Source organism: Myxine glutinosa, chromosome 13, assembly GCF_964187855.1.
Source record: "Myxine glutinosa chromosome 13, kmMyxGlut1.1, whole genome shotgun sequence".
Lineage (NCBI taxonomy): Eukaryota > Metazoa > Chordata > Myxini > Myxiniformes > Myxinidae > Myxine > Myxine glutinosa.
In genome coordinates, this window is record NC_136273.1 from 47,402,884 (window position 1) to 47,427,295 (window position 24,412).

Here is a 24,412-nt window from a genome sequence, read left to right on the forward strand (position 1 = left end):
ATACATTGAATGCGACTAGAGAGGAAGTCTGCAAGCCATGTGTGGAGGTTTCCATGGATACCATATTAGGAGAGCTTGGTGAGCAGAGTGGGGTGCCAGACCGTATCGAAGGCACGAGATATGCCAAGGGAGACAGCTCTGATTTCCTGTTTGGCGTTGAGGACCTCCATCCATTGTTGAGACAGCAGAAGCAGCATGTCCAGAGTAGAATGACCTGGTTTGAATCCAAATCGATGATCCGAGATCAAGCCATTGGAGAAGAGGAAGGATTTGATGTCAGAAGCGATGATCGATTCCATGACCTTGCTGATTTTTGGGAACAGGCTGATTGGTCTCTAGTTGCAAGGATCTGTTTTTGCACCTTTTTGTGTTAAGCGGTAATGTTTGCTGATTTCCAAGCTGATGGCAGATGACCTTGAGCAAAAGAGAGGGTGAAGAGAATTGAGAGAGGGTGTGAAAGAGCGGCAGAGCAGAATTTTAGGAACCGTGGGCTGATGCCGTCTGGTCCAGTTGCAGAATCAGAGTCGAGGTTTGACAGAAACATCTCCACCTTGTCAGGAGATATGGACACAGAGTCCAGGACCAGCTGGGTACGACTGGGTACAGTGGGTACAGAGAGAGATGTGTTTGGGACACAAGATTTTGAGGCAAACACAGAGTTGAGGCATTCGGCTTTTTCACGTGCGGAGTCAGCTGTGCAGCCATTTGAGGTAAGGGAGGGTATGGAGGGGGAACAAACACCAGAAACAGATTTGGCCAGATGCCACCAGGATTTGGAGGAAGGAGACAGGTTTGAGAGTTCAGTCTTGAGAGAAGAGAGATATTGTTTCCTGGCTCTCCTGAGGGTAGACACACACTTGTTCCGAGCTTGGTAGAAGTGTTATGTGCTCCTCCCCGACCCCCTGGTCATGGTGTACCTCCGAGCCCCGAAAGGAGTCACGGCAGAAAAATATGTTATCCTGTGTCAAAGATCAATGGTGAAACCACACCAATTGCAAATAATACAAACACCAATAATACAAACAAATATTGTATTAAAAATCACACAAGAATAACAACAACATGAAACAACATGCATTTTAAGGCCATTTTCCCTGCTAGAGCGGGGGTTAGCCTTGCGGTCCCCATGACAATCTTCTCCATTTTGCCCTATTTTCTGCATCTCTCCTTGTTAACCCCCTTGCCCGGATTTCTTCTTCCACCATCTTTAGCCAAGTCTTTCTCGGTCTTCCCCGTCCTCTACTTCCTTCTACATTAACTTCCATCACTCTTCTCAACCAGTCACTTTCATCCTTCCTCAACACATGACCAAATCATCTCAACCTGTTCCTCTTCACAGCATCAATCACAGGCTCTATTCCCATCATCTTTTGCAATTCATCATTTGTCTTCCTCTCTCTCAACGATACTCCGCACATCCATCGAACCATTCGCATTTCCACCCTTTCCAGCCTTCGTTGCTGCTCTACGTTCATTACCCATGTTTCGCTCCCAGAAATCATAACACTTCTCACACATGCAGCATACACCTTTCCCTTCAGCTTCAGCGACACTCTCCTCCTCATCAGCACGCCACTCAGTTCCTGAAACCTCTTCCATGCACATCTCACTCGAGCAACCGTTGCCTAGTCTGATCCACCTTCTCCATTCAGCATGTCTCCGAGGTAGCAAAATGTTTTCACACCTTCCAGCTTCGCCGTCTCCAAGATCCAACTCTACATTTTCTCCATCTGCAGCTCCCTCTGTGCACACCTTACATTTGAATGTAGCTGCCACACTGGTAAATGACCCTCTCAGACCACTACATTTTTGATGAACCCACTCAGCGCACATTGTACATTGAATGGAGTTCACTCCGACACCCTTCCTGCACACAGCACACGGCCACTTCCCAGTTCTTTCCACCTCACCACATGCTATACCACTCGCCATCACCTTCGTCTTTCCGATATTCACCTTCTGACCTTTTGTCTCCATACATTCCTTCCACTTGTTCATCTTTTCCTTCAGTCCATCCATACTTTCCACAATCAACACCAGATCATCTGCATACAACAACTCCCACGGTAAACCCTCCTTTACGTTCTGAGCCAGCACCTCCATCACAGCTACAAATAGTAGTGGACTTAGTACCGACCCCTGATGCACTCCCACCTTCACCTCAAACTCACCACTGTTCCCGTCCTTCGTCCTTACAGCTATGCGTGCTCTTTTGTACATTGCCATCACTACTCTGATCAACCATTCCTCCACTCCTAACTTCCTCAATGCCCATGTCAATACTTTGCGTGGAACCCTATCGAATGCTTTCTCCAGATCAACAAACCCAAAAAACAACTTCTTCCTCTTATCCATGTACTTCTCCTGCAACTGCCTCACAATGAAAAGCGCGTCTGTCATTCCTCTTCCTGGCATAAATCCAAACTGCAATTCGTCGATCTTCACTTTCTTCCTTATCCTCCTCTCCAACACCGTTTCCAATACCTTCATTCCATGCTCCAATAACTTTATCGCTCGGTACGAGCCACACTCCAGAGGGTCACCTTTTCCCTTGTATAGAGGGACGAGCGTACTCAGTTCCCAATCCACTGGAACGCGGCCTTCTTTCACCACCAGATTACAGATCTCTGTCATTCTCTTCACACCCCAACTTCCTGCTGCCTTCAACATATCTCCCACAACTCCCGTCAGCCCTCCCGCTTTTCCACTCTTCATTGCTTTTATCGCTTCCTCAACTTCCTTCTCAGTTATCTTCTCCGCCGGTGCTACAACTGGGTTACTCTCTATGTTGCCATCCCATTCATTCTCTGTATTCAACAGCATTTCCATATATCCTTTCCATCTTCCTTTAATTCCATCTGGGTCGACAACGATTTGTCCCACTTCATCCTTCAAGCAACTCACCCCCATCACATCACACCTCTCTTTCGCTATGTGCTTTGCAATCCTGAATACTGCTTTCTGACCCTCTTCCAAATCCAAGCGTTCTCCGAACATTTTCCTACATGCCTCCTGCGCCTTTGCTACCTCTTTCTTTGCAGCCTTCCTGGCTGCCTTATAACTTTCATGCTCTGCTGTTTCTGCTCCCGTACCCTTCGCCTTTTGCCGCTCCTTGAACTTCTTCCTCTTCTCGTCAAACCTCTTTCCAACTTCAACATCCCACCACCATATTTCCGAGTGCCTCGGTGGTCCTTTTGTCCATCCACATACCTCACCAACGGCTCCCAACAGACTAGCTTTCATTGACATCCAACCACTTTCAAGCTCAACCACATCATCCTCGACCCTACTCAGCCTCTCTTTTAATGCCTCCCTTACTGTCACCTCTTTCAACCTCCACACCTTCATTCTCGGTTGGTACTTCACCCGCCGAGCTCTCCTCGCACCTTTCACCCTTATGTCGCAGACAACCAAGTGGTGCTGTGAAACAGCCTCCTCCCCCGGGATCACCTTTGTGTCCCGGAGGTGCCCCCTGTCTCACCTACGCACCATCAGGTAGTCAACGGTTGTCGTCGACCCACCTGACGTGTATGTAACAAGCTTATTATCCTCTTTCTGGAACTGTGTATTACAAATCAACAAATCAGCTCCATCAGCAAACTCCAAAATCCTTTCACCTTCTCCATTTCTCACACCATATCCGTAACCCCCATGAACTCCCTCAAAACCATCCATACTCCTTCCCACATGTCTATTCAGGTCTCCTCCCACCACAACAACTTCCTCATCTTTCACGTTTTCCATCAGCTTCTCTATCGCACACCAGAACTTGTCCTTCTCTTCATCGCTTCAACCAACCTGCGGAGCATATCCCGAGATGACGTTCACCAAGAGCTTTCAATCATCATTTTCACCATCATCAACCTATCACACACTCTAGTCACACTCACCACACTGTCTACAAACTCCTCAGAAAACAGGACACCAACACCATTCAAGCCCTCCGGGCACCCTTGCCACACAAACTTGTATTTCTGTCCCTGCCTACCCTTCACCATTCTCACACCACTTCCCTTCCATCTCATCTCTTGCACACAACATATGTCCACGCTTCTTCTGACCAATACTTCCACCACTTCCCCTGATCTCCCTGTCATTGTCCCTACATTCCATGTCCCAAACCTCAGAAACCGATCTCCACTTCGGGCTGCACCCTGCCCATATGTATTTGTAATTGTCATGGTTCGCTTTTTGAGGCAATGTTTTTATGGCCGGATGCCCTTCCTGACGCCAACCCTCTTAGTCGTCTCTTATGACACGCAGTGATACGGTGTACCTATTCTGACCAGGGTACACACTGGGAAACGTTTAAAGCACGCCTCACTCGCCCGAGGAACCGGAAGTGACCCCCCACACAAGAATAACAGTACAATAATAATAGGAATCAAGAGTACAATCAATATATCTCCTATGATGGTACCATCAGCTAGTACATGGTAACTCACTGTGCTCCAAGTGAGTCAAAAAAAAAAAAAAAAGAAAAAAAGAACATTCCCCAAAGTCTCTATATTCCCGACTTCGAGCTCAGAGCCGATCCCCTCCAGTGATCATCGGAACGATGTTGAATCGAAACCAGAATCTCGTTCAGATGACAGGCACAGTCACGCCACCCAAAACGGCACAAAGGCGCACGCGGCCAAAGCGGAGAAAAGGGTCACGCGGTTAAAGCGGCACAAAGGCGCACTCACGGCGACTGGGAAATCCAAAGGCGCCCTCCAGGTATGAACCTTCACTGTTCACAGTCGGCGAGCTGCAAAGTAATCGTCAAAAGCCTCGGTGCACACACACACCACAGATACGTCTGAAAGCGGTGGAAACGGCTGACGAAGCAAGGAAAGTTTGCTCGATGCTCGAAGCGCGCGAGTCAAAATGGCCGACGGCTCGCCCTCGAGTCGCAACGACCCGGCAATGATTCTTCGGAATCTAACGCCAAACCTGACACACAGGATGATCAGTCACAGCGATAACAACTTTGTCACAGGAATCCTTTTTCCCAGGAAACCCAAAGTACGTGACTCTTGCTCGACAACGTTCGATCCAGAACGCAAAGCAACCCGCTTCTTCTCTGACTTTTCGCTCCGCCCCCTTTTCTTCTCCTTCCGCTTCGTCGTCGTCCGGTTCCGGTTTCATTCAAAACATTAACCTTTTTACCTTTTGACAACAATAACCGTCATTTCCCTCAAACCACAACAATAATAATACATGGAACCAGAAATGTTTCAAGTGGATGAAAACCACAACAACGGAAGTGATGAATCCGAAACAGAAGGAACTGAGATTGCCGTCAGTTGGATTTGCCTTCCAAGAGGCAATGGCAAGTTGTTTCAGGGCAACTACCTCACCACAAGATTCAGTGTACCATGGATGGGAGAAAGGGTATGACAACTGAAGACAAGATGGGATACATCTGTGCATGAGAGAGAGAAGTTTACTTTGGAAGAATTCCGAAGAAGAGTTGATTTCAGAGGCAGTAGAGATGGGACACCAGTCCAGATGATTGATGGCTGCTTGAAGACCATGGCAGTTGGCCTGAGTGAATTGCCAGACTCTTCGACGCTGAGGAGGCTCTCTGAGAATGGCCAGAGAGATGTCCACTTTAACAAGCACATGATCAGATGAGCCGATTGGAGCAGAAGAGGAGCAGCAGACATTTGCCGGGAAGTTTGTCATAACCAAGTCAAGAAGAGAAGATGCTCCGTTGACTGAGATCCGGGTCGGGAAATTGACAGATTGTGTCAGTCAGTCCCAATGAGTCACAGAAGTCCTTTGCTGAGGTGCCATGGCTGGTGAGAGAGGTACCCATGCCCAGCCAGCTGGCATGATGACAGTTGAAGTCGCCACATATGAGGAAGAGAGAGTTGGGATGAATGGATAGACGTTGGTCCATGTTGTAATCAAATCAATTCAAAAATTTGCAGAAGTTCAAAAATATTACAAAATAACCAAAATCGACTTCATTCATAATTATAAATGGTGGTCTTCGTGTTCCCAATTGTTATTTCCAGAACTTCGTGACAAAGTAAGCGATAAACTCAGGAACCTCACACCATCAAGACAGAGTGAACAATCGGAGTCCATGAAAATTAAATTAATATTAAAAAAAACAAGGACTCAAAACAAGAAAAGTGGGAAGAAGAAACAGAAGGAATAAAACGGAGTAAAAACCCATAAAGTAAGAAGTTGAAGGAAGAGTAAGAAGGAAAAGGGGGAAATAGGAGGAATTAAACAGTATTTTAGAGCTTTTAATTTCTGTGACATAAAATCCAAAATTTGTCTTTTGGCCTAATAATTTCAGGAGAAACTTCCTGTCCCTGCTGCCCGTTGGTAACCTGAGCAATTATAACACTTCAGAGCCTTGTCAGGGTTCATTTCCGTTACGGAGCAGCAACAAACAGCGCTTTGTGGTGCACAACCACACACTGTAACGTTGGCCTTTGCCAACTTCACGCAAGAATCATGCGTTGCCACCCGCACTGTATGTAGACCAACAGGATGGTGCACAGGTAACTGCGTTATGCTTAGTGTCAAGCTGATGAGGCTGGTGGTAAGCTAACGTTGACGTCTACTATCATTAGTTGGTAGACATTAAAGATCCCACTGTCTCTTTCGACAAAGAGTAAGCGAGTTCTTGCTGCATCCTGAATAAATCATAAATTCACGTGACCTTACCTGGCGAGGCCACTGTATCACTGGCACAATAGAGCCAAAAATGGAGACACGATAGAGCCAGAAATGGAGACACGATAGAGCCAGAAATGGAGACACAATAGAGCCAGAAATGGAGACACAATAGAGCCAGAAATGGAGACACAATAGAGCCAGAAATGGAGACACGATAGAGCCAGAAAAGGAGACACGATAGAGCCAGAAATGGAGACACGATAGAGCCAGAAATGGAGACACGATAGAGCCAGAAATGGAGACACGATAGAGCCAGAAATGGAGACACGATAGAGCCAGAAATGGAGACACAATAGAGCCAGAAATGGAGACACAATAGAGCCAGAAATGGAGACACGATAGAGCCAGAAATGGAGACACGATAGAGCCAGAAAAGGAGACACGATAGAGCCAGAAATGGAGACACGATAGAGCCAGAAATGGAGACACGATAGAGCCAGAAATGGAGACACGATAGAGCCAGAAATGGAGACATGATAGAGCCAGAAATGGAGACACGATAGAGCCAGAAATGGAGACACGATAGAGCCAGAAATGAAGACACCATAGCGCCAGAAATGGAGACACAATAGAGCCAGAAATGGAGACACAATAGAGCCAGAAATGGAGACACGAAAGAGCCAGAAATGGAGACACGATAGAGCCAGAATGGAGACACGATAGAGCCATAAATGGAGACATGATAGAGCCAGAAATGGATACACGATAGAGCCAGAAATGGAGACACGATAGAGCCAGAAATGGAGACACGATAGAGCCAGAAATGGAGACACAATAGAGCCAGAAATGGAGACACAATAGAGCCAGAAATGGAGACACCATAGAGCCAGAAATGGAGACATGATAGAGCCAGAAATGGAGACACGATAGAGCCAGAAATGGAGACATGATAGAGCCAGAAATGGAGACACGATAGAGCCAGAAATGGAGACACGATAGAGCCAGAAATGGAGACACGATAGAGCCAGAAATGGAGACACGATAGAGCCAGAAATGGAGACACGATAGAGCCAGAAATGGAGACACGATAGAGCCAGAAATGGAGACACGATAGAGCCAGAAATGGAGACACGATAGAGCCAGAAATGGAGACACGATAGAGCCAGAAATGGAGACACGATAGAGCCAGAAATGGAGACACAATAGTGCCAGAAATGGAGACATGATAGAGCCAGAAATGGAGACACGATAGAGCCAGAAATGGAGACAATAGAGCCAGAAATGGAGACACGATAGAGGCAGAAATGGAGACACGATAGAGCCAGAAATGGAGACACGATAGAGCCAGAAATGGAGACACACTGGAGCCAGAAATGGAGACACAATATAGCCAGAAATGGAGACATGATAGAGCCAGAAATGGAGACACGAAAGAGCCAGAAATGGAGACACGATAGAGCCAGAAATGGAGACACACTGGAGCCAGAAATGGAGACACAATATAGCCAGAAATGGAGACACAATAGAGCCAGAAATGGACACACAATAGAGCCAGAAATGGACACACAATAGAGCCAGAAATGGAGACACGATAGAGCCAGAAATGGAGACACGATAGAGCCAGAAATGGAGACACGATAGAGCCAGAAATGGAGACACCATAGAGCCAGAAATGGAGACACAATAGAGCCAGAAATGGAGACATGATAGAGCCAGAAATGGAGACATGATAGAGCCAGAAATGGAGACATGATAGAGCCAGAAATGTATACACAATAGAGCCAGAAATGGAGACACAATAGAGCCAGAAATGGATACACGATAGAGCCAGAAATAGAGACACAATAGAGCCAGAAATGGAGACACAATAGAGCCAGAAATGGAGACACAATTGAGCCAGAGGAGACCCAGAAATAGGTGCATTCATTCACTGAAATTATTACTACGACTAGTGTTTACTACTGCTACTACTTTTACTACTACTACTACTGCTACTACTACTGCTATTACTACTACTACTACTACTACTACTACTACTACTACTACTGCGACCTCAGACTACTAGTACTACTACGACTTCAGACTATCACTACTACGACTTCAGACTACTTACTGCTACTTCCACTACTACTACTACTACAACTGCCCCTACTTCTGACTACTACTACTACTGCTCTGACTTCTGACTACTACTACTACTATGACGTCTATGCACTCAGACTACTACAATTACGACTTATGATTATTATTACTATTACTACGACTACTTCTGACCCCTACTACATATGACTACGACTACTATTACTTCTGACTACTATTACTTCTGACTACTATTACTTCTGACTACTACTCCTACTACTACTACTACTACTCCTACTACTCCTTCTGATTACTATTACTTCTGACTATTACTTCTGACTACTACTCCTACTACTACTACTATTACTACTGTTACTACTATTACTACTATTACTACTACTACTACTACTACTACTACTACTACTACTACGACTACAACTACTGCTACTACTACCTATTATTATTACTATTATTATTATTATTATTATTATTATTATTATAACTACTTTCATAGCTGAAATGATTGCCAACTTGTTGTAGGGTCAGCCAGGGAATGTTTTTGGCCCAGGTCTTTCACAGATTACTTGGTCAGGCCTGGTGACCTGTGCATTAATTTGTAATTAACCTGCGCTCACGACGCGAAAAGCAGAGTTAGTCATTCGGGTGAGTCAGTACGTGTGACGTACGTGTGACGTACGTACGTGCGTGTTTGCATTTTTAAAATTCATTTTCTTGGCAGCCGTTAGTCCGTTTGCCATGGAATTTTGACCAAAGGAGCAACTCCTCTTGTATAATATTTTAATGATAATTATGACGTCATAGATCACGTGGTGCAGGCACCATCTTCGAAAAACCGAAAAACGTTGCACCTCTATGTATCCGAAAACCGCTCCATGGAAAATATTGAACCATGACTCATTGTAAAGAACTCCACATGGGGAATAAGTGATGTTTACGATAACGTCATTGGTGCCTTAATTATGACGTCAAAATTCGACAGGGACAACGCTTAATCTGATTAGTTTTAAATTTCTTGCGTGTGATCTTCACAACAAATATATTAGAGAATGTAAATTTATGACGTCATCACTCACGTGGTCAAGCAGCCATATTGGATCAAAGAAAACCCCCTTCAAAAACAGAAGAGTTGGCTCGCACCAAGTTGACTGGACAGGGTAAGTATTCCATGAATCCCATCTCGTTTGTTCAGGGTGACAAACGAGATGGGTTCAGGGTTCAGGGTTCGGACTAACCTTCCGACTCATTGCAAAAATCGTGTGGGCTCTTTAAAAGACACCATGGTAACGTAAGATGTGGAGACCCGGTTTAATGTCTATCTGAGGGATGGTGCACTTTGTGGTAACCTGCGAAGCCCTGATTTCAACACGTCTTCATCAGGTCAGGAATCAAACTTTGACTGGAGTGTTCCAAGGTAAGTGCGTTATCTCTGCACAATCCTACAGGTCTATCAATAAGCTGAAGTTGACAGGTTACAAGCCATTACTACAGTTAGCAGACACACTGAAACACCAATAAATCACAGAGTCCTGCTCACGTTACGATCATGTCCTACCATCCAGAAAGTATCCTCACGAGAAAGTATCCTCACCAGAAAGTATCCTTATTACCTCATCAAATCCCATTCGGTCCGGAAGTTTTGGAGGTAAGCTGATGAGTTGTGATAGTAAAGCTGGTGGATCTTCAACTGCAATCGCAAGCAAAAGCAAAATTCAAATAAAATTTCTGAAAAATAAAATTCTCAACAAATCAACTCGTAATACATCAATTGCCATAATATTCATTGAAGTTTCAATTCAGAAAACAACATAAAACAATCAAGTAATCTCCAGGCTGACGTTTCCTCCAACAATGTAATTTTAGTGCCTTTTTAAGCATATGTATATATATAAATAAATATATATCAATTGTGATGGATCTGGTCTAGGGGATAGAATGGGGGATAGATTACAATAGTTATTTCATCGTACATGTTGCGTTATGTGTCATTTAATTTTCACACTTAACAAAACATGTCGAGTACGTGTTTAGAAAGATTTTGTCTCTTCCACCCCAATAAATGTCTGTATCTACGCTTCGGCCTTTCCCTCTCCCAACATTCTTGAACTTTCCTCATTGTTAATATCCATCCTTATTTGGAATTTTAGCACTCACCTCGAAGCTGTCTAGCCTGGGTTTGAAGGCCTGTCATCCCAGTGTTTAGTAGGCAGGGTGATTCATCAATGTGTGTGCTGTCCCTCAGATTGACGTCTGGCTTTAGTTAGTGGATATTAAATATCTTAAATATCCAAGAAACTGCTTCGGTAGCAATGACGCTCTGTAATAGAGTATTGTACATCAAAATTTTATTTGTACAAATTTTATGTCTATATATATATATATATATATATATATATATATATATATATATATATATAATATATATATATATATATATATATATATATATATATATATATATATATATATATATATATATATATATATATATATATATATATATATATATATATATATATACAGTAACGTGAAAAAGTAAGTACACCCCATGTAAAGTTTTGACTTTTTCAACATATTTCAACATACAGCTATTTGATTTTCATTTCAACAATATTGATAGATAAAGGTGATATAATATAACAAATATGAAACATTTACATTTTGAAGTCCATTGTACAATTTTAATAAACATAAATGTAAATTTCGCATGTGGAAAAAGTAAGTACACCCCGACATTTGTCACTACTTCAAATACCTAAAATTAGAATCAGGTGCACCAGCTCAGGTGCAAATGATTAGAACATCGTCAGAGAGGATCGTGGAGGAACCTGTCTTATTTAAACCTCAGACATTTAGTTTGGTTTGATCTTTGTTGTTGAAGTGTGCGGCGTCACCATGCCTAAATCAAAAGAGCTCTCTGAGGCCTTCAGAAAGAAGGTTATAGATGCCGACGAGTCTGGGAAGGGATTTTAAAAAGATCTCCAAACAATTTGAAATCAATCATTCGACTGTCCGGAAGATCATGTACAAGTGGAAAAGATTCCAAACAACTGCCAACTTGTTCAGGCCAGGCCGCCCCAGCAAGTGCAGCCCGAGAGCAGACTGCAAGATGCTGAAAGAAGTCTCTAAGAACCCCAGAATGTCATCAATGGACCTACAGGTAGCTCGTGCCACTGTTGATGTCAAAGTGCACTAGTCTACCATTAGAAAGAGGTTGCACAAATTTGATCTACATGGGAGGTGTGCCAGGAGGAAACCTTTGCTGTCCAGAAAGAACATCAGGGCAAGACTAAAGTTTGCCAATGAACACCTAGGCAAATACCAGCACTTCTGGAACAATGTGCTCTGGACAGATGGGTCAAAGGTAGAGCTATTTGGCCACAGTATCAGAAGACATGTTTGGCAAAAACCAAAGACAGCATTTGACCACAAGAACCTGATACCAACTGTAAATCATGGTGGTGGAAATATTATGGTTTGGGGCAGCTTTGCTGCATCAGGGCCTGGGCAGCTCACCATCATAGAATCCACTATGAATTCTTCATTGCACCAGAGGGTGCTTGAGGATAATGTGAGGCCATCTGTCGGAAAGTTGAAGCTCAACCGAAGGTGGACCTTGCAACATGACAATGACCCTAAACATACCAGGAAATCCACCAAGGAATGGCTGAAAAGAAAGAAATGGAGTGTTCTGGAATGGCCAAGTCAAAGCCCGGATCTAACTCCCATCGAGATGTTGTGGGGGGGATTTGAAACGAGCTGTGCATGCAAGAAACTCCTCAAACATCGCACAGCTGAAAGAATTCTGCATGGAGGAGTGGGCAAAAAATTCTCCCAATCGATGTCAGAGACTGGTAGACAGTTATAAGAATCGCCTGCTTGAGGTTGTTTCTGCCAAAGGGGGCAACACCACCTATTAGAGCCAAGGGTGTACTTACTTTTTCCATATGCGAAATTTGCATTCATGTTTATTTAAATTATACAATGGACTACAAAATGTAAATGTTTCATGACATTTGTTATATTATATCACCTTTATCTATCAATATTGTTGAAATGAAGATCAAATAGCTGTATGTTGAAATATGTTGAAAAAGTCAAAACTTTACAAGGGGGGTACTTACTTTTTCACGTGACTGTATGTATATATATATATATATATATATATATATATATATATATATATATATATATATATATATATATATATATATATATATTGTTGCGGATATGAGGACTGTATTTTTTTTGGATTGTGTGCCTTATTATTATTATTATTGTTATTCTGCGCCCCCTGCCTCCGGAGCTGTGTAAAGGTCAAAGGGCGTCCCATAATTAGTCCACAAGCATACACGTCAGCCAAATAATAGAATACCCCTGTTCGATAGTTATATCTTATTCTGTGTTTTAGGGTAAGGCTGTGTCTCCCATTAATAGAAGTACTCCATTGCACCAAGTGAAAGAGATAGATTCCCTTCATTCCAATCCCAAAAACCTCCATTCCCCCTTTTCGTCGATTAGAAACTACCTCCGCTCCAATTACCGCCATTGACCACGAGGCAGGGTCGGAGAAGAAAGGCGTGTCTCCACCTCGTCATAGAGGGGAGGAGTGAGCCAGCCCCACTCGACCAACCATGAGCCAGGGGTTTGGCTAGAGAGGGCGGAGGAAGAGCGATCGGGGAGGTTCGCAAAGGTTGAGGGGGGGGGGGGCCTATATAACCCACATCGCGACGCTCCCCAAGCAGTCGAGCTTTGAAGAAGAAATAGAGGCGCTGAGAGGAGGGAATGAGCAGGCGTGACCGCAGCTAAAATCCGCAGCGCGATGCTCCCAAAAGAGAAGCTGAGACAAGCTTTGAGAGATGAGCTTTTACCGGCAGAGAAAAGGGAGCCCAAGCCGTTGAGAAGAGAGAGGGTCCAAGAAGCAGAGCTGAGTTGTGTGGTTTTGGTCGTCAGTGGTTGCGTTGTGGTGGTCAGTGGTTGCGTTGGTTGCGTTGAGTTGTCGGTGGTGAGGAGTGATTGGACCAAGAGAACATAGAGAACATCCAAGGAGAGGACATCCCAGAAAGCACAAAGCCTGCTGTAATCCTGGAAAAGCACGCGACGTCCACAGCAGCAGCAGCAGCGGCGGCCACAGCAGCAACCACACTCAACAGCCGCTTGGGGCCTGGACGGCGGTTTTGAGCAGGGCCGCGAAGGAACGGCGGCTGCTAAACGCGCCGATCGTGCTGCACAATACAACTCCAAGCCATCCTCTCCTTCCAGCCAATTCCTGTCATCATTCCCCGTGTGAGTCTGTCTTTTGTTTGTTCTGTCCCTGGGTTAATTAAGACTGTAGGTAAGCTAGCGTTGCACTGTGTATCTAATCTCGTCTGTAAATAAACGTGACTGCTTTCTTTTTGCTTGTGTGTATAATAAATCCAATTACTCTTCTGTCCGTCTTCTCGTCTTATTCCTTTTCCTCTTTGCATTCGGTCGTTTTAGAGTTTTCCAGATTGGGCAGCTGCGGTGTGATACGGCCAAAGTTTGGGGTGAATCGGGTGAGTTGGGGAAGAATCGGGGGAACTGTTAGGTCGCGGTAATACACCACCGCTCGGTCCAAAATAACATCTTGTCCGCGACCCGTAACAATTGGTGTCAGGAGTGGGATACGGACCCGAAGCGCGCTTAACGCGCTCAAAATTACAAGCTGCTGGAAATTTGTGTTGTTTTACAAAAACCCGAATTTGGAAATCGCGCCATGGCTGGTCAAGGCGATCGGATGCCGGTGGGTGAGCTAGAGGAGGGGCTAGGAGTAACCCAGGATCAAATGGAGGGGAGCAATGAGGAGGCGGTTGAGGGAGTATCAGATGCACAAAATGGCGTCCTCGCGCACGTGGGTGTAGCGGCACCAAATTTTGCCGCGCCCGTGACCGTAGCAGCGGCCGCAGCACCAATGAACTGGGGCCTATTCATGCAGCAGATGCAGGTCTTCATGGTCAAGGCGGATGAGGAGAGGGAAGAGAACAGGGGGATGAGAAACCAAATTTTAGGAATGGGGAACCGGCTCAGAGTGAGCAATTGGGGGTAATGAGGGACGAAGCGAGGGGTACCGGTGAGGGGTTAGACAAGAAATTTGGGAAGTTAGACAATAATTTTGAGGGGTTAGACAACGGGATAAAAGAGGTGAAAAATGGGTTAATGGGGTTAGAAAATAGGATGGAGGACAAATTGCGGGAAATAGGGGAACAATCTGCCAGGGAAATCAAACGAATGGGGAACCAGATAGAGGAGGTGCAAATCGGGTTAGAAAGTAAACTGGATGCTCAGAGGGATGAATTGGGACATATGAGGGTGGCATCTACAAAAGAGATGGAGGAGATGAAAGAGGGGATACGACGAGGTGTAAGTGAGGAGGTTTCGGGGCTACGCGAGGAGGTAAAGCGAGGTGAGAAGCGTATGGAGAAAGAGGTGAGGAATAATACGGCTAGGTTACAGGGGGGCATAGAGGGTCTGACGAAGGGAGTAGAACAGCTGACAGTCGGACAAAGGGAACTAGCGGACCAAGTGGAAAAGAACACTGCAATCATCGGGGGTTTAAAAGCGACACAAAAGGACATTAAAAACGAATTAATAGCAACACAAAAGGAATGTCAGATGGTACATGAGGGGTTGACGAAGAAGTTGGAGGAGGTGACAGAAGTAATGGAGACGAAGGACCGAGAGGTGAGGACGCACATAGAAACGATTAAGGTGGCGTTAGAGGAAGAGATAGAGGGGGCGCACCGGGAGATGAAGGAGGTAAAGGAAAAATTAGAGGAGGTGGAAGAGGGGGTGAGTGAAATTAAGAAGAGACGGACAGAAACTAAGAGAGAAATAAAGGAGGAGGTAATGGAATTGGTACAAGGTCGGTGCTCAACTCATGATGTGCTGCTCACTAACCAAATAAAGAGTTTGCAGGTGGCAAAAGAGGTGCGGAGACGAGGTGCCAAGGTGAGTGGCGAAATATTCGGCAATGTATATGATGTGAGGAAAGCTTCAGTCGGCTTGGGGATTGGTTTGGATCCGGGTGTTCGTGAAAGGCCGTTGGTGAAGTGTGCGACAGGTCTGGTGTGCGAAAAAAGAGGTGTGCGAGAATGTCCGACCATGGGGTGTGTGAGGAAAAAGTGCGCGCCGACCAGTGAGTGTGCTGTCGAGAGTGAGTCGGTAGTAGCGCGTGTGCGAGGGAGCACATGGAAGCGCGGTGTGGTGAGTGTTACGGAGGAAGTAACGAAAAAGTGTGCGCAAGAGGATGCGCGAGAAAGGTGTGTAACGGACGGGTGCATGGGGAAAGCGCATGCTGTCAAGAGTAAGGGAGAATGCACGCCTGTGGTGAGTGTTACAGAGGATGTAACGGGAGAGTGTGCGCAAGAGTGTGCGCGAGAAAGGTGTGTAACGGACAGGTGCATGGGAAAAGAGTGCGCTGTCGAGAGTAAGGGTGAGTGCGCGACCGAGAGTGGAGGTGAGAGTAGTGAGAGTGACACGGAGCGTGAGTTGGTTGTGACAGGTGAGCGAGGATGTACACCTGGAATGGAAGGATGCACACCTGGAATGGTAGAGCGTGTGTGGGAATGCACACTTGAGTTGGTCGTGAGGCACGTGGTTGGGTGTGCGAGTGAAAGCACACCTGTGATTGTCACAGAGGAGGTGACCGAGGAGGGGGCGCGAAGAGGTGTGTTGGTGAGGTGTGCGAGCGACGAATGTGTGCCAAGGTGTTCGGTGGTCAGGTGTGTGACCAAGTCTGTGAGCGGAATGAGTGTACCGAGGTGTGTAAGGAAAGGTACGAGGAGCATGGGAACAGCTGGAGGTATGAGCAAGAAAGGGGTAGCGTATGCATGTAAACATGCAGGTGAGGCATCGACGGTAACCGGGTTAGCGGTTAGAGCGACTTTTAGCCGAATCGGGCCCTCGGTGCGTGCCGGGCTTCGCGTGCCGCGAGAACCAGCGGGGATCCGAGCCACGGCGGTTTCGAAAGGACCGCCGTACGCGATCCACGCTGTGCCTCGCTGGAACGGCCGCGTCCGGGCTCCACTAGGCGGAGCGGGCAGCCCGATAGGAAGGGTCGTCATGGCGACCACTTTTTGTTGAGACGTTCCGGCAGGTCGAGATCGGGAAATTGGATGGCTCCGCGCTGAGGTGGTGCGTGGGATCTCGGCACGGGTAAGCCCCCGTCCCTGCACCGAGTGCCGGACGCATCCAGCCGCCGGCACCAAAGAACCCGCGTTCATTGCTCGGCTGTACGAAGCCGAGCTTTAGAAGGGAATTGGCGCACCGAGAGGACCTAATAAGTAGACGGGTGATGAGGATAGTGTTTTGGCCCCAAAATTAGAAAAAAAAGCAAAATTTGATGATTGGTACGGTGATTGGCAGATGATTGGCAAAATTTTTGATTGGCTGAAATTTGGTGTGCCAAATTGATAGTAGGACCTCCCCGATGTGGTGGGATGGCAACTCTGTCATCCCTCACAGCACGAAAGGGGGGGCAAAGGAGCACTAGCTTATGGGGTGTATGGCAGTGAAAACTAGCCCGGGTGGGTTAGGATATTGTGTGTAGGGCCCTAGAAGATGACATTAGGTGACGTTAAGATTAGTTAGTGACAATGATACCTGTAGTGGGGACGCAGGTAGATTAGTGTGGATGATAATGACGAGGGAGCGCAATAGTTTAAAGGGGCGACTGGGAAGCGCAAGTTTCAGAGGGGAGTAGTTAGATGAGATGATGCCGTGTGTTTGAGGATTAAACAGGTGTGATTGCACAGGTGTGCAACTGGACAGGTGTGTGGAGCAGTGTATGAGTGAGTGAAGGTGATTGTGTATTGTGCTGACCGAATGGTCCAGGAAGAGGAGGAGGGTGCAGGTGGCACCAGGTGATTGCACAGGTGTGCAACAACAGGTGTATGTGGCTATGTGGAATAAATGGTAGTGTGGAATATCTGGAAGATTGGAATGGATGGTCGTGGAGTGAGTATGATGGAAATTGTGGAGTGGAGCGGATGGTGCGGAGGTGTGAATGGGGGAAGGATGGACCCCCATCACGAATACCCGGGACGGGTAGTGTAAGTGTTAGGTAGAGGGTACAGGTAAATTGTGGTTGGATCTTGGCATCTGTGGTGCGGGTGGAAGAATGTTGATTGGATGGGTGCATTAGTGTTGTGGAAATGGCTGGGCGTGTAGCCTGTTAGTGTGTGTAGTTGGTTTGGGCACTCCACCACTGTGAGGATGTCGGCCAGGTGAGGTCGCAGGTGGGCTCTGGGAGCCGGTAGAGTTGTTGTGGATGGGGCCCGAGGATCCGGAGGACGGACCCGGGTAGCCCAGTGCCAGAGGGCACCATGGGGTGACAGAGCCAGGAGGGGGCTTCCCCAGTTAGATAGGTTAGGGTGAGGAGCAGGTAAGCTCGGGAGGCAACTGCAGTGGTGGAGGTGTGCAGGTGGGTAGACCTGCTGGGAGAGCTACACGTCACAGCCCAGAAATGGTGCAAGGGCACCGGGAGATGAATCGGGGGAGTGAGACCCCAAATTGAGAAGCACCACAGTTTGGTCAATGGGAATTGGTTTTTAGAACCCGTAGTGTAAGTTGGCCAATGGATTGGCAGGGAAAGACCCCGGGTAGTGTAAAGTGTGTTAAAGTCATTTAGAGGATAGTTAGGAAGAAGGATCTCCTCGCACCATCTGCATCCACTCACCTGAGATGAGGTAACCACACCATGCCATGTTTTATTATTTTTCATTAATGCAAATGTTTTGGATTGTGAGACGCATCATGACGTGGGTGTGACATTGTGCGTAATTCCATCTCTCCCTCCTTATGAGGATTGATGACGAATTGGGTGATGGCAAATTTTGGATAGTGGGGGAGTGAAGACGAATTTGGTATAAGGGAAATAAGGGGAAGACGTGACGGTAGCGACGGATTGGTAATGTGTAGATTTTTGTACATATGGGGTAAGGGCAAGGGTAGTGTAGGTGACAGGGGGGTGACGTACGGTAGGGACGAGCTTTCTCATTTCGCTCTCCGTGCGCATTTCGCCTTGCATTGCCTTATTGACGTGTACCCTTGTGACCTTACCCCTCGCTCATTTCTCTTGTCCCCCTTTTGTCTCCCACATGACCTGTGCGCCATTGGGCGCCGAGGGGAGCGTGCGTGAGTCGGCCATTGTGCGCCCGGAACTCTCAGAACCAGCTGTCTGCATCGATGCACCACATTATGGACCACATGTCTGTGGCCGAGCACCACTTATGGACCCCATGGGTTGGGGCATGGCCCCTCTGCTGAAACCGGCCGTGAGGGCCCGAAATCTTGCTGGCGGACCTTGGCCACAGGGCACCGATGCCCCACAGGTGAACCACACGTAGTCGGCCCTGTGGGCCATAAATAAAGAAAATAAAATGGACACGTTGGGCACACTTTATTGCAAATAGGCCGCCAGTAAGAAAATGAAAGAAAGACAACATCTGGAAGAACAAATAATAATAACCAGCAGAGGGGGCCGAAGAGCAAGAGATCACCTGCAGGGTTAGGGGTTGTTGATTTATTTTTTATTGTTGAACATTCTTGAACAATGGTGACTGCACCGATTGGTGCTTGGGTGTGTATTGGTGCGTTTTTGGGTGCTTTCATGGTGCATTGATGCAGAGCAGACTGTCTCCCCCACAGAAAGAACAATCACAGGTCCTGGGTTAGCCTTGTAAATAAAAATAGCGTCATTGTAAATAATGCTCCCCACCGTCAGTGTGTAGTTTGAAGACCATTCCGCAATTCGGTTAACTGTGGGCGTAAGTCTGTTAGGCAGGGTGCAATGGAGCAGCGGGACACATTTATTTATGTTTTAAAACTGTCGCACTCAGGGTCAGGTTAAAAGTAGAGGGAACTACACCTACGTGTCACACTAAATAAAAGTTGTAGGCCCGGGACGTGCCTAAGAGGAGGAGGATGCAGTGTTGCGGATATGAGGACTGTATTTTTTTTTGATTGTGTGCCTTATTATTATTATTATTGTTATTCTGCGCCCCCTGCCTCCGGAGCTGTGTAAAGGTCAAAGGGCGTCCCATAATTAGTCCACAAGCATACACGTCAGCTAAATAATAGAATACCCCTGTTCGATAGTTATATCTTATTCTGTGTTTTAGGGTAAGGCTGTGTCTCCCATTAATAGAAGTACTCCATTGCACCAAGTGAAAGAGATAGATTCCCTTCATTCCCAATCCCAAAAACCTCCATTCCCCCTTTTCGTCGATTAGAAACTACCTCCGCTCCAATTACCGCCATTGACCACGAGGCAGGGTCGGAGAAGAAAGGCGTGTCTCCACCTCGTCATAGAGGGGAGGAGTGAGCCAGCCCCACTCGACCAACCATGAGCCAGGGGTTTGGCTAGAGAGGGCGGAGGAAGAGCGATCGGGGAGGTTCGCAAAGGTTGAGGGGGGGGGCCTATATAACCCACAGCGCGACGCTCCCCAAGCAGTCGAGCTTTGAAGAAGAAAGAGAGGCGCTGAGAGGAGGGAATGAGCAGGCGTGAGCGCAGCTAAAATCCGCAGCGCGACGCTCCCAAAAGAGAAGCTGAGACAAGCTTTGAGAGATGAGCTTTTACCGGCAGAGAAAAGGGAGCCCAAGCCGTTGAGAAGAGAGAGGGTCCAAGAAGCAGAGCTGAGTTGTGTGGTTTTGGTCGTCAGTGGTTGCGTTGTGGTGGTCAGTGGTTGCGTTGGTTGCGTTGAGTTGTCGGTGGTGAGGAGTGATTGGACCAAGAGAACATAGAGAACATCCAAGGAGAGGACATCCCAGAAAGCACAAAGCCTGCTGTAATCCTGGAAAAGCACACGACGTCCACAGCAGCAGCAGCAGCGGCGGCCACAGCAGCAACCACACTCAACAGCCGCTTGGGGCCTGGACGGCGGTTTTGAGCAGGGCCGCGAAGGAACGGCGGTTGCTAAACGCGCCGATCGTGCTGCACAATACAACTCCAAGCCATCCTCTCCTTCCAGCCAATTCCTGTCATCATTCCCCGTGTGAGTCTGTCTTTTGTTTGTTCTGTCCCTGGGTTAATTAAGACTGTAGGTAAGCTAGCGTTGCACTGTGTATCTAATCTCGTCTGTAAATAAACGTGACTGCTTTCTTTTTGCTTGTGTGTATAATAAATCCAATTACTCTTCTGTCCGTCTTCTCGTCTTATTCCTTTTCCTCTTTGCATTCGGTCGTTTTAGAGTTTTCCAGATTGGGCAGCTGCGGTGCGATACGGCCAAAGTTTGGGGTGAATCGGGTGAGTTGGGGAAGAATCGGGGGAACTGTTAGGTCGCGGTAATACACCACCGCTCGGTCAAAAATAACATCTTGTCCGCGACCCGTAACAATATATATATATTTATTTATTTATATATATATATATATATATATATATATATATATATATATATATAGATATATATATATATATATATATACAGACTTGGCATTTAATATGGAATTTTTTTTTGTCTTGACTTGGGTTTACTTTCTTAACTCAGTATATCAATCTGGTGAGTTTCTTTTTGCACTTTGGTGATTCATTTTTTAAAAGAACCATGTCACTGATTGTCTGTCGCAACAAGAAGTCAACAACAGGATTATATCACAGGTGGCGTGGCAAAATGTACGGACAGGTGCATTTGATGATTGGCTTCACAGTCGGGTATACAAGGGTTGTTGCGTTCTGTATTAGTGGAAAACAACTGCTGCACGTCTCCAAAAGTTATTGCCGCTTCCTCTGGAGATGGTCCGTCAACTTGACAATGCTGTTTGTCATGGAGTGGTGGCTTTACGAAATTACGGCATGAAACAGCGTGCTATTGCTCGGCAGTATGGCATCACTCAAGGTCAGGTGTCAAAGATCCTGAAAAGAAATGCTCAGAGGGATGTCTCGACTCCAATACCGAGGCCAGGACGTCCCCACAGAACCACAAGGAGGGATGATCGCCAGCTGCACCGGAAAGTCCGCAATGGCCGTACCAAGTCAGCTAATCGGCTGAGGGCTGAGTGGCAGCAACTGACAAATGAGCCTGTATCCAGAAGGCTAGTCAACCAACGACTGGTTCAAGCAGGCTATCGTGCCAGGCGTCCCCTGAGAAAGCCACGCCTGACCAGACAACACCGCCAGCGCTGATTGCAGTGGGCCAGAGAGCACCGTCAATGGCAGCCAGGACACTGGAATCGCGTGATCTTCAGTGACGAGTCTAGATTTCTGGTCTATCATCAAGATGGCCGCGTCCGAGGGCGCAGACAAGTGCATGAAGCCTACAACAAAGATTGTATAGTGCCAAGAGTCCAAGCTGGAGGTGGTGAGGTGACCGTTTGGGCTGCTTTTCATGCAGGGGGCAAAACTGACCTGGTTGTTCTGAATGGAAACCTGAACCAGTTCAAGTACAGGGCCATTCTGGAAGAAACATTGCTTCCATTTCCTCGTGCAGCCTTTCGAGGAAACTTTGTCTTCCGAAGATGACAATGCATGGCCTCATCGTGCTCGCATGATCCAACACTTTCTTGCTGACCGTGGTGTAGAGCATATGGAGTGGCCTGCCATGTCCCCGGATATGAATCCGATAGAGAACTTGTGGGCAGAATTAACGTGTCAAATCGACCACTTGGACCAGCAGCCGACCTCTGTGCATGAATTGCAGCAGGCTTTTGTCACTGCATGGCAAGCGATTCCTGTCCAAACCTTGGCAAATCTCATGAACAGCATGCCTCAACGTGTACGTGCTCTCCTGAATGCTCGTGGGGGTTACACGAAGTACTGAACTGTAATTTTACTGTCCGTAATACCAGTCGTAATTTAACTTTTGTTTTTGTTAAAAAAAATTTGGCTAATGTGCAAAATAAAGAGATACTTCTGGAAAACGTACAGAGGTTTAACACAGTACTGTCCATGAATTGAGTTCGATATCAGTTTACATCACTTTCAAGGATCAATTTATTTGTTTCGAAATGTCAAATGTGGTTTTTGTTTCTTTTAAAGGTCACATTAACAAAATCTAGAATAATTTCAACATAATTCCAATGAACTTTTGGTTCTAAGACATCTTGAAAAGTAAGTTCACCCCCACAAAAAAAATATTCCATATTAAATGCCAAGTCTGTATATGCATATATATATATGTATATATATATATATATATATATATATATAGATATATATATATATATATATATATATATACATACATATATATATGTATAAATATATGAAAAAATATACATATATATGTATAAATATATGGAAAAAAAAAATATATATATATATATATATATGTAAAAAAATATGAAAAAATATACATATATATATGTATAAATATATGAAAACAAATTTATATATATATATATATATATATATATATATTATATATATGTATAAATATATGAAATATATATATATATATATATATATATATATATGTATATATATATATATATTGTTGCGGATCTCCGACGTCGGCTCTCCCCTTATCAAGAGGGGGTTAGTCCCATTGTCCTTTTATCTGGCCGACGCGAGTCCTGGAAGTTACAACGTCCTTCCCGGCGCGGCGTTAGGTAGGGTTTGTTCGGTCTATGGATTCACTACTACCTAATTACTAACGCCGACCTAATTACTCACGCCGAGTGGGAGTTATTCCCTAAATGAGGGAATAACTCCTGCTCGAATCACGGATATGGATCGAAAATGCCGAGCGGATAGCAATCCGCGATCCAAGCTGTTAACAATGTGACTAAACCTTATTGTAGCGGTTCCGAATCGTGCCACGCTTACCCAATTAGAGAAAAGACTGATGCGATTGGATAAGAGGAAACCAGGAAAATAGGAAGAACAAAGCAATTTATTCACAAATGTACAAGAAGAAGAGGAAACGGAAGGAATATACAAGAAAGAAAGAGGAAGGAAAAAGCACACAGGGCAGTCTTAATTACAGTCTTATCTTATTCCCTGGACAAACGGGCCCGTCTCACCCACACAGACACTCACACGCGGATTGCAGATGGTAGGTTGGAAGGTCACCAGCGCGTCCAGGCTCCAGTCCGGTTCCGGGCCAGGCGATGGAAAACCCAGCAGGCAGCTCTTCACAGTTTAACGCAAACGGACAATTATATCACGGGGGGAAGGCTGGTATCCTGGCGGCATACGTAATATTTGCACATCTCGCGCCAAATGCCCCCTCTCCAATGTCCTGTACGCAAGCGCCAATTGTGCAAGTCCTGTCCTCTCCGCACCGTCCTAAGGTCGACCTTCGCACCGTCCTCCAAATCGCAGCAGTCCTGGACAGTTCTCTTAAATGTGTGCTCTCCCAGTAAAGTCCTTTCTAACGAGCGCTCTTCTCCTCAGCCTCTTTCACAAGCGCGCTTCCTTAAAGTCCTGTAAAAGGGCTTTGTGCGCTCGCTTTTATAATCCAGCCAGCGATCGCTCCACGAGCCCAAAAGCCAGGCCTATCAGGCGATGTCACTACAGCCCTGGTTGGCTGGTTAGGTCTTACCGGCCCCACCCTGACGGCTGGGTGACATGGCCACACCTTCTCCCTGGCGCTCCGCCCCCTTTTTCCGGGCTTCACCTCGTGGCTTATGGTGGCATTGAGCGAGCTTAAGGGCAGCTAAGGCTGCTGCTGCTGGCCAAGGAGCGCACCAAATTGGAATGGGCCATGGGGCACAGACTGGGGAGCGCACTTAA

At 46.1% G+C, this 24,412-nt stretch overlaps 1 protein-coding gene across 1 annotated transcript in view; it reads right to left on the reverse strand.

Annotated features, from left to right (window-relative positions):
- LOC137438903 (procollagen galactosyltransferase 1) overlaps positions 1 to 24,412 on the reverse strand; it is a 139,587-nt gene that overhangs the window by 27,120 nt on the left and 88,055 nt on the right. Inside the window, exon 7 of the mRNA XM_068134365.2 lies at positions 10,329 to 10,405. Coding sequence (XP_067990466.2) covers positions 10,329 to 10,405 — 77 coding nt within the window. The remainder of the gene's footprint in view (positions 1 to 10,328; positions 10,406 to 24,412) is intronic.